The sequence below is a fragment of the Nyctereutes procyonoides genome, unplaced genomic scaffold (genome assembly GCF_905146905.1).
Source record: "Nyctereutes procyonoides isolate TBG_1078 unplaced genomic scaffold, NYPRO_anot_genome, whole genome shotgun sequence".
Classification (NCBI taxonomy): Eukaryota; Metazoa; Chordata; class Mammalia; order Carnivora; family Canidae; genus Nyctereutes; species Nyctereutes procyonoides.
In genome coordinates, this window is record NW_026575049.1 from 24,536,538 (window position 1) to 24,550,960 (window position 14,423).

The window sequence follows — 14,423 nt, forward strand, 5'->3', positions numbered from 1 at the left end:
AAACCTTGTAATGCTCAGAGTACAAAGAATCCAAAACTGAAAATCTTACAAGAATAATTTGAGTCTTCCTATGTCTCATGAGATGCTTATTCTCATCCTAAAAGACACACACCCTACAAATTCTGAATCTCTAGCCATCCTTGGTGGATGCAAAACTCTTCCAGATGTTTTCCTTCCTTCTCTCAGGATAATTCTTCAAAAGCAGTAGCAACAGAAAGAGCAGGAAAGGTACAGAGAGGATAGAAGATGGATGGCGTTGTGGGGGGAGGGACACACACAAGGAGAAAGACACCCTGCTCCTCTTCCCCCTTTCCTAATACTAGGAGCTCTCCTCATCTTACTATAGCTCCCCTGAAAAATAGGAGGAACAACTCATTTCACCTATGCTGGAACCCAAATTCTCAGGGCAACAGAAAACATACGTATCTTCATATACCTGAATGTCACATTAAGACAAATGTAGCATGAAGGGGGCTATTTACTTATGAAGCAAATGGTACCAGGATTAGAAATGTTACCTTTTTTTTTTTTTTTAGAAATGTTACCTTCTTATGGTCTCTGAAATCTGATCTTTAGATCTGCATTAAGATGCAATGAGGGATCCCTGGGTGGCGCAGCGGTTTGGCGCCTGCCTTTGGCCCAGGGCGCGATCCTGGAGACCCGGGATCGAGTCCCACGTCGGGCTCCTGGTGCATGGAGCCTGCTTCTCCCTCTGCCTGTGTCTCTGCCTCTCTCTCTCTCTGTGACTATCATAAATAAATAAAAGTTAAAAAAAAAATAAAGATGCAATGAAAGGGCCAATAGGTAGGAGGCCAGAAGATGGGAAGACTATTGCTAGAGCTTGTCATTTCTGAAGTATGTTCACCTGTCCTTAATTGTTACACTCTGCTGCCTCCACGGATATATGTTTCCATTATGATGATGATGTGCTCCTAATGGGAGAGAAAATTAAGCTGATAGCCAGTAGCAAGTGATCTCTGGATGTGAGGCAGACACATCTTTCTCTTTCACACTAAAGAACAGTGTATAGTACAAAGTTAGGGATCTTTATTCAGACAGTAAAACACAGCAAAGTGGGAGGACTATGCGGTCTCCATGGCAACAGAAAGTCTCCACTAAATGTAAGGTCCATAAGTGTAAGGTCCTTGGCTTTTATCAGGCAGACTCTTCTTGGTTCAGGAGAAACATATTTTAACTTGATGAGAACAAAACTAGGCAGCCTGGCTGTAGTGCAGAAGGGTGGCTGGCTGGCTAGTCAGTTCTTCTGGAAGTGCTTAGTGAGTATGTCCAGCAGCTCCTGCTTCTTCAACCCGCCTTTCAGCCCACACACCCTGCAGGCTTCCTTCAGCATGGGCACAGTGAGCTTACCCAGCGTGCCCTTGTTGACATGGGCCCTCAGCTCCTCTTCAGATAATTCCATCTTGGGCCTTTTGCTTCCAAGACCTTCATCATCTGGGGGGGAAGATCAAGAGGGAGCGATTGGAAATACTAACAGTGGCATCCTGGTTACACTACACAGGCGCCCTCCTGTGATCTGGGCTCTAGTTAACCATGTTCCATAAAGCTATGATGCCTACCTAGAACACCATGGGAGGGGTTTTTTGCTTTTTTGTTTGTTCTGTTTTTTTATTGTTTTTTAAGATTTACTTATTTGAGTGAGTGAGCACGCACATGGGGTGGGGCAGAGGGAGAGGAAGAGAGAGTCCTAAGCAAAGCAGACTCTGCACTGAGCCCAATATGGGGCTTGATCCCATGACCCTGAGATCAGACCTGAGCTGAAACCAAAAGTTGGACACTTGACTGACTATGCCACTCAGATGCCCCTGGAAGGTGTTTTAATAAGGCAGCTTCACTGAAGCATAAAGTCAAAACTGCACCACACCTAGAAGAGAGTTCAAAGTAGTGTAAGTGCCATCAGTTTACCCAAAAGTGGTGCTCACTCTGGTTAAGTCCGACAGTCCATCCGTCCGTCCGTCCTTCCTCCCTCCCTCCCTCCCAATAGCATTTACAGAGCACTGGGTAAGGTACTAAGGCACCATGCCACATGATCAAAGTACAGACTGAGTCAAATAAACAATATAAAAAATAACCCAGCTCCTTACCTTGTCTCCGCTTGGGAGCTTTTCCTTCAGGACTGTAATCTGGTGGGTAGACAAGCTCCTTAAACTCATTCACCAAGGAGCCCAGTCTTTTATCTATTGCTTCAATCTTAGGCACTAGAAAGCAAAACACAAGAGTGGCCAGGTGAGTCACAAGTCCTGACCTTCCTGCCCAGTTCCAAGTCTATGTGGACAAGAGGAGAAAGCTCCTAACTGCTACAGTTAGGGAAGCCAGGGGAGGGTCCAGGAGGAGGCAGCTGACCCGGCCATGAAAGCATTCAATGAAGCCTCTCTAATATTGATCAAGTACCTTTAAACAATTGCATTTGATGAGCACTTACTACAGCCAGGCACCTTTCTAAAGGCTTTAAACTTATTTTTTAAAATCTCATCCTCTAGAGGGTAGGTAAATTCTTCTCCGTTTTACAGAAGAAAGCCAAGAGGTTACATGACTTGCCCAAGGTCAAATAGCTAGGAGTGATAGAGTTCAAGAACAGGGCTAGAGCACGGCCCCAGTGGATAAGCGGTTTAGCGCCACCTTTAGCCCAGGGCGGGATCCTGGAGACCCAGGATTGAGTCCCACGTTGGGCTCCCTGCATGGAGCCTGCTTCTCGCTCTGCCTGTGTCTCTGCCTCTCTATGTCTCTCATGAATAAATCTTTAAAAAAAAAAAAATTACTAGGCTAGAGCCTGGGGTTCCAAACAAGAGTCCATGCCCCCAGTGGGCTTATAGTCTGGTCAGGGTAAAGAGGGAGTAAAAACATAAATGCAGTAGGAGGCAATGCCATAAAGGAAAGGACTGGACAAGGCACATTGCAATGTAGGAGTCAGGAAAGACTTTCCACAGCCGAATCTGGAAAGCTGAGTGTTCTTCAGGCAAATGCTGGTCCAAGCAGGAGAAGGTAAAGGTAAGAAACAGCAGGTGACATACAGCTTCAAAGCAGTGTCAGGAGGGCAGGACCAGCAAGGAGGCTGGAAAGGCAGTCATGGTAAGGTCAGGGAAGCTTCGAATGCGCACCCAGGACTTTAGACATCCTGAGAACAGTGGAGAAACTCTGAAGGGCTATGAGCAGGGGAGCAACATGATCCCATTTACATTTTAGAAAGATCACCCCGAGCTGTGTGTGGAGTATGAACTGAAGGAAGGGGAGACAGATGGCCAAAGTTGGGTGGGGAGAAGAGACCACAAACCTGAGAAGCAGCAGAACTGACAGATGGAATGTGAGGTGCAGGGGAGGCCAGGGGCATTGGGGTCCGGTTGGGATGGCAGGAGCATTCCCCAAGACCAATACAATGGGAAAAAAGAGATCTCTGCAGGAAAAACAGTATTTTTATTTTCTTTATTGTTACCTTACCAATGTATGGTTTGTAGAGCTTGTGATGTGAGCTGTGTCAGGGCAGGCATGATGAGAGGGGTCTCATCGCCTCCTCAAGTTGCCATGTTTGCAGAGTACTGATGGGAGCTCCTGGCACAAAGTTACAGCCAAACTGGGCTCCTGCTTAGTCAGAAGCCCCATGTCCTAGTCTACACGAGTGTCTACAAGAACTCTGGTTTTCAACCTGGGAACCAGCTAGGACTTTTAAAAAATACTGATGTCCAAACCCTACCCTAGAGATTCTGATTTAATTGGTCTGTGCATGAGGCCTAAACAGCCAGATTTTTTTAAGTCCCCCAGATGATTCTGTCGTATGGCCAAAGTTGAGGACCAGTGTGCTAGAGGTAGTAGCATGTCTCAAAGTCACCTGGAAGGCCTCTTATAAAGCACAGATTGCCGGGTCCCAACCTGAGTTTCAGGTTTAGTCTGCTTGGGAAGTGCTCAAAGTTGGCATTTCTGACAAGTTTCCAGGTGATGCCAGTGCTGCTGGTCCAGGCACTCAGAACCACTGGTGTAGCCTGAGGAGGCCACCTAGTAAGAAGTAAAGTGACAGAAAGCTGGGGCCCAAGGTCACCTAGAGTGCTCCCATTTTTTAAAATATTTAATTAATTTATTTATTCATGAGAGACAGAGAGAGAGAGAGAGAGGCAGAGACACAGGCAGAGGGAAAAGCAGGCTCCATGCAGGGAGCCCAATGTGGGACTCGATCCCAGATCTCCAGGATGACTCCCTGGGCTGAAGGTGGTGCTAAACCGCTGAGCCACCCAGGCTGCCCCCCCCCAACCCCCAATGGCCTTTAGGCAAATCAGGAAGTCAGTTGCCTGGTCTCCAGCACGGCGGTGATGGACACAGGCTTTGGAACAGCTGATACAGATTTGATTCCCAGCTCTGCCGAGTACTAACTTGAGTATCCTTGGGATCTCGTGGATCTGCCTGAAACTCAGTTTCTTTATAGGTTAGATGGGGACTGTGATACGTTCTTAGGAGATACTAACCACATCTCGGTCCTGATGCTCAGGAATTGCCTGGACACAGTTGTTCCCTTTTGTTCCATGGCATTCTCTCTGTTCCTTACCAGGGCCTCAGCCTCTTGCATCCTGGCTCCTGTCCTGTAATTTTACTGCAAGCTGTGTTTTCTCTTCCTGCCTATTTTCAAAACACTTCTGGCTACTCTGGTTTTTCCTGTATCTCCTCAGCCCCTCCTTTCTGTCTGCTGCCACTGCCTCCAGCGTCCCCTCATGTCCGTGACTCCCGAGCCTGTGTCCCCAGCTCTGTCCTTTCTGCTATGCTCTGGTCGGAACTGCAGCTGCCGTGCCTGGTGGACATCTGCTCTAGGACCCAGGTCTCTTACCGCTCAGACATCACACAGCTTTGACTCTTTGCTCTTTTATATTCTTCATTCACTTCTTTTTTTTTTTTAAGATTTTATTTATTTATTCTTGAGACAGAGAGAGAGAGAGAGAGAGGCAGAGACAAAGGCAGAGGGAGAAGCAGGCTCCATGCAGGGAGCCCCATGTGGGACTCAATCCCGGGACTCCAGGCACACCCTGGGTCAAAGGCAGGTGATAAACCACCGGGCTGCCCATCTTCATTCACTTCTAATCCGATGTGTATCTGCTTCCCTCTGACACAATGATAATGGTTTTCTCTTAATAACTCACTGAAGCGACTGTTTTTCTCACTTTCTCCATTTGGCTTCATGACACCATGCAATTTTGATTTTTCTCCTGGGCCTCCGTTGACCCTACAGGGGACTCCTTTGCTGGGACTGCTTCCCTTTTTCTCCTCTAAAAATGGGAGTGCTCGGGGTTCCCTGGATGGCTCAGCAGTTTAGCACCGCCTTCAGCCCAGGGCATGAGCCTGGAGATGTGGGATTGAGTCCCACACTGGGCTCCCTGCATGGAGCCTGCTCCTCCCTCTGCCTGTGTCTCTGCCTCTCTCTCTGTGTCTCTCATGAATAAATAAATAAAAATCTTAAAAAAAAAAAAAAAAAAAGGCCATCCGGAGAGATGGGCCACTTAACCCCAGCAATGCCCTCCTGACAGATCTGGCTAATGGTCATGCCACAGCACAGGTGCACTGGCTCTCATAGCTCTCGTGCTGGGGCTATTTGGTTTAGCATAAAAGAGATCATTAATACCTGGGAAGCTAAGCAGGTTACATTAATTGTTTGGATTCTTTCAATGTCTGTCAAGAGCCTTCATCAAATCTCATCTGTTTCCCACTGGGCATTTACTGACATCAGTAAACTCTGCATGTGAAATATGTAAGAGAATTACAATCAAGAAAGGGACTGGCAGCGAGCTCAGAGCTCAACCGAGGAGGCCAGGCCAATCTTCCTGACGCTGGGTAACAAGGAGGATCTTCTCAGGCAGAGCACATAAAGTCTGATGGAGAGACAGTAAGCACAGTGGCACAGAGCAAGGGCTCCAGGCCAGACTCCGTGGATTCTAAACCTAGATTCGTCACTCATTACTTCGTGCCTCAGCAAGTCCCTCCCTTCTCTAGAAAATAAGGACAACAGCAGCACCTCTCTCATAGTTACCAGAATTAACGGAGTCAACAATACACAGGACAACAGTGCCTGGCACAAAGTGAGTGCTCAATAAATATTACAGATTTGTTTCCGTTTTTGTTTTTTACTTTTACCGATATCTAGTCACAAAGTGGCCTCGTTCAAAGGCAGGTCTCAGAAGTCTGGCACTTTCCTCTCTTCTCATTACAGACCAGCCAAATCTTGGGGAACCTGGGTGGCTTAGTCAGTTAAGCATCTGCTTTTGGCTCAGGCCATGATTCTGGGGTCCCGGGATCAAGCCATGCTCAGCATGGAGCCTGCTTCTCCCTCTCCTTCTCCCTCTTCCCCAGCTCAAGCTCTCTCTCTTGCTCACTCATTCTCTCTCTCTCAAATAATAAATAAAATCTCATAAACAAAAAGAACCAGCCAAATCTGTTCTGAGGCAGCCTATGCTGGTCTAGAAAATCTCTCAGATACGGCTGGAAGGACAAGGCTGAGTCTTTAGAGGGTGCTAGAAAATGCATCCACCTCTCAGTCCAGAGGGAAACCATTAGGAAAAGCTCCGTGGAAAGAACCACTGAGCCCCACCATAGCTGTCTTACGTGTCAGATCCTCCGCCTGCTCGGGTTCCATCAAATCCAAAGCCAGCACCTCCAGGTTCCTGAAGTGTTGCTGCAGCACTGGGTTCTCAAAGCTGTCACTTCTAGTAAAACAAGAATAATAGCATAAGTACACTGAAACATTGAAAAAAAATAACAAATGAATAAAATTATTAAATAAACCCGACGGAGGCAGCACAGGTCCAGGGTAAGCTGAGAAAACAGCCCAAATCAAACAGCAGGGACTCTCCCCTCTTGATTGAATCAACTTTCCTCTCTCCAATTTTCAATTTATTGGGAATCCAAGGATTAGTTTAAAAGGCAAACAACACCTGCCCATCTGTCTGTTACGAGCAACAGTGGGCATAGAAAGACACAGAGGAAGAGGGACCATGGAAGTACAAAAACAAGACAGAGGAGGTGGGACATGGGGAGAGAAAGAACCTGAACACTTTCTTTCCCTACATAGCAGTGGCCTGGGAGTAAGACAATCCTCTCACTTCAGGAGACTGTTCCAAAAGAAAGCCTGAGATGGACCCACTACTCACCTGTAATTGAATCGGAGCTTCTGAACAATAGCCTTCATCTTGTCTATCTGCTCTGGGTTTGCCATGACTTTTTCAGTAAAGGGCACCTTGCGTTTATCATCAGCATAGGGTAAGAAGACAAGCTGAAAGCCTGAAGAAGGGAGATGAGTTTTCTGAGATTTGACTTCACAAAAGGTTTCAGTTATAGAATTGTCATTTGTCTCAACTCCAGATTCGCCCTTCTGTGTCCTGTGAGGCTGGGGCTGGGACTGTGGGGCTGACAACCCGGCTTCTCCTTTATCAGATGATTCCTGTTACTGTCAGCCTAACTGACTCCCTCTGGAGCCTGCAGAGTGGAGAGGGAGGCAGGCTACTCCTTGCCATGCCCTCCTGTCCCTGCCCCTGCCGGCATTCACTAGGGCTCTTCACCTGCCAGTGGCAGTCGGTTCCAGCCTCCGGCCTTCTTACATGCCCAGAGCCAGTTGGGTAGTGCCCCCTCCCGGGAGGGCTGAGTCCCAGCTCCATCTGGCCCTTTGAGCTTCAGTCTCTCCCCTCGTCACCCGCCCACCACACACACACACACGCTAAAAGGAAAGTGGAAGGGTCATCAGGCTGTTCTGTGTTCCAGTTTCTGTCAGGCTCAAAGAGTCTTAAAAATCTATACTGGAACCAACTGCCGCTGCCAGGTGAAAGGCTGCTGCTGGCAATGCCAACGGCACTGAGCAAAAGGAAGGAGCAGGTCCCTTTGCTGGCCTCTGCCTTATGCTTTCCCTCTAGCACCCATCACTGACAGAGCCTGACAGAGTCAGCTGGCGAAGGAGGACACTGGGTTTGGAGAGTGTCCACCTCAGCAGAACAAAGCAGAACAGGAGAAGCTTGGAGCTGAGAGACAAGAACTCACTAACCGACATATAAAGCTATTCCTCAGCATTCTAATGACCAGGGTTACAAATATAACATTTTCAAAGAGTTGGGATTCCTGGGTGGCTCAGTGGTTGAGCATCTGCCTTCGGCTCAGGTTGTGATCCTAGGGTCTTGGGATCAAGTCCCACATCGGGCTCTGCTTCTCCCTCTGCCTGTGTCTCTGCCTCTCTCTGTGTGTCTCTCATGAATAAATAAATCTTCAAAAAAAAAAAAAGTTTTTTTTCCACAGAGTTACTTTATAGTTGTTTATTAGCATGGCTCAAGAAGAAGACTACCTACCATCTTTTGGCTACTTTGTACTAGGCACTTATACATTTATTAACTTATTTCATATGGGAAACAACCTGAAAAGTGTTCCAGAATTCTCATCTTTGCAGATAAGGAATAGAAACAGAAAGATTAAATTATTTGCCCAAGTCAGCCAGGTAACAAGTGGCAAAGATGGGGCTGAGACTAAAGAAAGTACACTTTCCCACACATAAGAATAAATCAAAAAAAAAAAAAAAAGAATAAATCAAGTCTGACCTCAAAAGCTATGGTCTTTCCACTAAACCTCATTGCCTTGGTGTATGCAGAGGAAAAACCAAACATTAAACATTGCAAAGGTGGCAAACAATGGCTTTTAGTAAAAAGGTGTCAGCAGTTGAGCCAAAAACTTTGTCATGGGATTCTTGGGTGGCTCAGCAGTTTAGCTCCTGCCTTCGGCCCAGGACGTGATCCTGGAATCCCAGAATCAAGTCCTGCATCAGACTCCCTGCATGGAGCCTGTTTCTCCCTCTGCCTGTATCTCTGCCTCTGTGTGTCTCTCATGAATAAATAAATAAAATCTTTAAAAAAAATAATAAAGAAAGAAACTTTGTCAATAACAAAGACTGCAAATAGTCTCTATGCAGCCAATTCTCAACTGTGGATGCAGAAATGCCTCGTACAGTTGTGCACACTGTGCACTGCACAACCATATTTGGCAGCTTTACCTGGCTCTGCATTAAATCCACCTGTGAAACTCTAAAAATACACCTTTCCCAGGTCCCGTTCTTGGAGACTCTGGTTCAGCAGCTCTGAGTTGGGACCCTATAAGGGATTCCAAAGTCTGAGCAAGGTTCAGAAGCACTGAAAATATCTTTCACATACCTGGGGGTGTCACCTGAATTTTCTGGTCATCTAGCTCCTCTTCTTGTGGCAACAAGGCCACAAAATAAGGAGGGATGTTCCGACGGGGGGTGTATCTGCACACTGCCACAACCTCCTTCTCCAGACACTTGGTGAGCAGAGCAATAAACAGGGTTGAGCTCCCTGGAAAACAAATGTCCCAGGGATCTGTATCCTAAAGGTATCTCTTCCTTTTTTCCCTCTTAGCGCATGTTAAAAGCCAACAATTTCTCTTCCATTTTCTTAAAAGGGCTTATGATACTTCAATAGGTAAGGTGTAAAGGGAAGTGGGGGCAGCAGAAACACAGAAAGAAAGAGTAGGGACAGCAATGAGATTAGATGCCTCAAATACTCCATTTCAGAGTGTGAATTATTAACATTAGTTCCCTTTTACTATCTTTAGACTAATGATATAAGCCCCAGTTACTAAGAAAAGCCAACCAGGTCAAATCCAGGGGTTCATTAGCTATAGCACAGAGGAATATAGGTCTGGACAGCACAAACACAATGACCTAGTTCATATCACCTTTAATTGCCAACACTAGGGAAGAAACTGGTTTTTTTGTGGGTTTTTTTTTTTCCCTTTTTAACTCTATCTGATGCCTCAAAGAAAGAACTCCATAGGAGTTTTAAAAATACTAATTCCTTAGCCCCTCCTGGATACTCACAACATCTAACAGTGTATTAGAGGTCCTAAAGAAATCTCTTTAACTTTGTGTAGTCCCAAATTTCCAAAACTTATCTGAGCATGAAACACTTTCAAAATACCCCATTGCAGGGATCCCTGGGTAGCTCAGCAATTTAGCACCTGCCTTCAGCCCAGGGTGTGGTCCTGGAGTCCCGGGATCGAGTCTGCATCGGGCTCCCTGCATGAAGCCTGCTTCTCCCTCTGCCTGTGTCTCTGCGTGTCTCTCTCTCTCTCTCTCCCTGTGTCTCTCATGGGTAAATAAATTAAATCTTAAAAAAAAAAAAAATACTCCCTTGTTACATCCTATCCAGTTTCCAAGAAGAACTACCTTCTGTTACTCATTTATTTACCCTCAGTCTATAACACGTACCATTCACCAAGGACTCTTCAGGGTACACAAACAGGGAGGGCCTCAGGTAATGGTGCTTCTTCAGCATTATCAAGGGCTTGAAACCGATGAGAATCAAACCTGGTTCATCAAAGCGTTTCAGCTCTTCTGTTTCCTCTTTCTCTAGTACAATCTGACGATTCCCATAGTTCTGAAGGAAAGGGAACACAAGGGCCACATACACAGGCAACATGGAGATGCAAAATGATGGCCACATGACACTAGCAGGTTAGAATCAGCTTTCTTCTAAGGAACAGGTAGATGTCTCACCAAGGGCATCTGCCTCCTACCTACCATAGGGAATTAACATTTACTAAGTGCCAGCCAGGAATCTTATATTCATTATCCAATCTATCGTCTGTGTCAGTCCTAGGTGGTAGGTGTTAAAAACCATCTTACGGATGAGTAACTGAGGCTTCATGGTTGGAAACTTGCTCTAGGTTATACGATCGAATTAGGCTTTAAATGACCATCTCTCTGGTGCTGAAGGTTATGCTCTTCAGGCACTGACTCCTTCTCTCAGTTAACAAATACTGAACCCTCAGCGTCATCTCTGACCCACAAAAGACGCTCAAACCATGCCTATTTATCAAGAGGACCTATGTAAGGCACCACGGTGGGTCTGAGTGTGAGAGACAGACACACACACAAACACACATATTAAGTATTCCCTCCAAACTTTAATTTTGTACTGTGGCTGTAGATATACGACTAGTGGGCAACCCAGGTGGCTCAGGGGTTTAGAGCCGCCGTCAGCCCAGGGCATGATCCTGGAGACCCGGGATTGAGTCCCACATTGGGGTCCCTGTATGGAGCCTGCTTCTCCCTCTGCCTGTATCTCTGCCTGTGTGTGTGTGTGTGCGTGTGTGTGTCTGTCTGTCTGTCTCTCATGAATAAATAAAAAACCTTTGGAAAAAAAAGACACACGACTAGTAACAGAACTTAGCAACAGAGTCAAATTTGAGGTTAATGAACAAAACAGAGCCCTCGAGTTTTTTTGTAGGCACACTGGCTCAAGAAAGAAACTCCATGACCAGAAGAGCTACCGCCTATGAATAAACCAACATGGATAACTAGTTACTTCCAAAATGGAAGAGGAAATTTCTTGTCTTCTTCAGAAAGTAGGACAGGGGATCCCTAGGTGGCGCAGCGGTTTGGCGCCTGCCTTTGGCCCAGGGCGCGATCCTGGGGACCCGGGATCGAGTCCCACGTCGGGCTCCCGGTGCATGGAGCCTGCTTCTCCCTCTGCCTGTGTCTCTGCCTCTGCCTCTCTCTCTCTCTCTCTCTCTCTCTCTCTCTCTCTCTGTGTGACTATCATGAATAATAAAAAAAAAAAAATAGAAAGTAGGACAGAACACTCTGGCTCGAGATTTGTGCTCCAAAACATTTCTCATGGGTTGAAACAAAATAATATTTAGTCACTTAGTTGATCCTTCTGGGTCCTGAACTTATGCAAAAAAATCTCAGATTTTCTCCCACATTTTGCATAATTAAAAAGGATGACTCATTTGATTTTAATTTTAGCCATCTAATCCTTCCATCTATTGAACAAAGGTGAGAGAAGAAAGACAGTGTTCTGCATTTTCAGTCTGTCCTTCAGATTAAGAAAGGCACATGTGTATCATTTCAAAGCACAGGAAAAATTTGATTGGAAGGAGGAAACTCTCCCCAGAAAAAGTGCACTGCACACCTAACATACTTTCCCTAGCTCATCTCCCTATTTAACTATGAAGCTTTTTCTGCTACTGTGCCCAAGTAAGGAATTCAACTGTTAGAGCAGAACAGAGAGTGGTCAAGAGCTAAAGTTTCCACTGAAATCTCTTTTAAACATTGGTTCTAACTTTCTAGCTGTTAAGGTATCAATGATCTAGATGCTTGGGTGCCTGGCTGGCTCAGCTGGTGGAGGAGCTTGCAACTCTTAATCTCGGGGTTGCAAATTCAAGCCCTATGTTGCCTGTAGAGATTACTTAAAATTAAAATCTTAAAAAAAAAAGAAAAAAAAAGATCTAGATGTCAGAGCTCCAAAGAGTAATGGCTTTGTGTTTTAACAGCTTAGCTATAAAGATGAGCACAGAAAGATATTTAACTGGTTAGGCTGATCAGTGTCTCCCTCCTTGTTAACTCTTCAATGAGACAAAATTCAGTAAGAAGGCAGGCCTACCTGAGATCTCTTGGTGTCACTAGGCAAAAGCAAACTGCCCGTATTTACATTAAATGTCCGGGTTTTGGATTTCACTGGTTCATTGGTCTCCCGATAAAGCCTCACCGGAGGAGGTCTGACAGCCTTCTGGACCATATTATAAATGCCGACAGTGAGCGCAGTATCCTTGCTGAGCTTAAGCTTCAACCTGGAGGGGATTAAAATAAAAAACCATGGACTGAAAGATTTTGCTTTCCTAGCTAAAATTGTTTTGTGGTATCTAAGCCTTGTCTTATTCTCTCCAATAACCCAAATTCTTAGAATATAAATATAACATTTTTTTTTAAGATTTTATTTATTTATTCGTGAGAGACACAGAGAGAGAGGCAGAGACACAGGCAGAGGGATAAGCAGACTCCATGCAGGGAGCCCAATGCAGGACTCGATCCTGGGTCTCCAGGATCACATCCTGGGCGGAAGGTGGCGCTAAACCACTGAGCCACCCGGGCTGCCCAAACGTGTTTTAATAATACAGTAGTTTGCTATAATATTATCTTCAGAGTCTATACCACAAAAATTAGTTTCAGAATATATAGTTAACTACTTAAAATAATGATAAAGAGTGTACTGAAATAAAAATAATGATTGTTTGGGGGCACCTGGGTGGCTCAGTGGTTGAGCATCTGCCCTTGGCTCAGGTTGTGATCCGAGTCCTTGGATCGAGGCCCACATGGCCCACAGGGAGCCTGCTTCTCCCTCTGCCTCTGTCTCTGCCTTTCCCTGTGTCTCTCATTAATAAATAAAATATTTTAGGGCAGCCCCAGTGGCGCAGCGGTTTGGCGCCGCCTGCAGCCCAGGGCGTGATCCTGGAGACCCTGGATCGAGTCTCATGTCAGGCTCTCTGTATGATGCCTGCTTCTCCCTCTGCCTGTGTCTCTGCCTCTCTCTCTATCTCTCTAGGTCTCTCATGAATGAATAAATAAAATCTTTAAAAAAATAAAAAATAAAATAAAATATTTTAAAACAAAACAAAACAAAACCCCAAAACATCTGACTCTTGATTTCAGCTAAGGTCATGATCTCAGAGTCATGAGATCAAGTTCCAAGTCAGGCTCTGCACTGGGCATGGATCCTGCTTAAGATTCTCTCTCCACCTCCCTGTGCCCCTTGCCCCCAGCTCTGAAGAGCATGACTGGGTGTTCTCTCTAAAAATAAGTAAGTAAATAAATAAATAACGATGGTTTTAATTGAGCCCACCCAGCACTGTATCACTTTATAGCTATTTTCTTTTAATCATAATAACCCTGTAATACTATACGATCTGTTGCTTCTGCTTGTCTAGTATCCCCTCTCCCTTCTTTTAACAATGAAAGCCCTTCCCCCACTGCAGTTTTGAGGGAATGTCAATCAAGGTGCTGTACCCTCCTCTGGTCAGTGGTGGACATATCTGGCCTAGGCTTAAGCCATCAGACATAATCTCAGAAGACTCTAGGTCATAAGCAGTGATGAAGGAAGGACCTTGTCACGGGGGATACTTTCTGATAGCAGTTCTAAAGACACTGTCATTATTAGTTCTTGCTATCTGGATTCCCAGTGCCACCTTGGTTCCTAAACTACCTTGATCAGAATTTTGTTTGAATATATGAAATTAGTCAAGAGTCATTTTCTGTTGTTTACTACCCCAAAACCTTATTACTGTCCTTTTCACAGATGAAAACACTCAGAGAAGTCATCTAACTTTCCCAAGGACAGACAACTAATAAAAACCAGCGTTCAGAGGCACTTGGGTGGTACAATTAGTTGAGCGTATGACTCTTTGTTTCAGCTCATGCTGTGATTTCGGGGTTGTGAGATCAAGTCCCACACTGGGCTCCAAACTCAGCAGGGAGTCCGCTTGAGATTCTCTCTCCCTCTGCCCCTCTCACTCATGCCAAATCAATCAATCTTTAAAAAGGGATGCCTCAGGTCGCCTGGGTGGCTCAGCGGTTGAGCGTCTGCCTGCAGCTCAGGGCGTGATCC

General features: G+C 45.6%; 1 protein-coding gene across 4 annotated transcripts in view; it reads right to left on the reverse strand.

The window, feature by feature from the left end:
- Positions 1 to 1,025: 1,025 nt before the first annotated feature.
- XRCC6 (X-ray repair cross complementing 6) overlaps positions 1,026 to 14,423 on the reverse strand; it is a 45,924-nt gene continuing 32,526 nt past the window's right edge. For all 4 annotated transcript variants that reach the window (XM_055328431.1, XM_055328432.1, XM_055328430.1 and 1 more), the window contains exons 7-13: positions 12,426 to 12,612; positions 10,247 to 10,415; positions 9,171 to 9,332; positions 7,137 to 7,266; positions 6,592 to 6,692; positions 2,103 to 2,216; positions 1,026 to 1,452 (exon numbers count right to left, since the gene is read on the reverse strand). In XM_055328431.1, the coding sequence (XP_055184406.1) occupies positions 1,256 to 1,452; positions 2,103 to 2,216; positions 6,592 to 6,692; positions 7,137 to 7,266; positions 9,171 to 9,332; positions 10,247 to 10,415; positions 12,426 to 12,612 (1,060 nt within the window). In that variant the 3' untranslated portion in view covers positions 1,026 to 1,255. The remainder of the gene's footprint in view (positions 1,453 to 2,102; positions 2,217 to 6,591; positions 6,693 to 7,136; positions 7,267 to 9,170; positions 9,333 to 10,246; positions 10,416 to 12,425; positions 12,613 to 14,423) is intronic.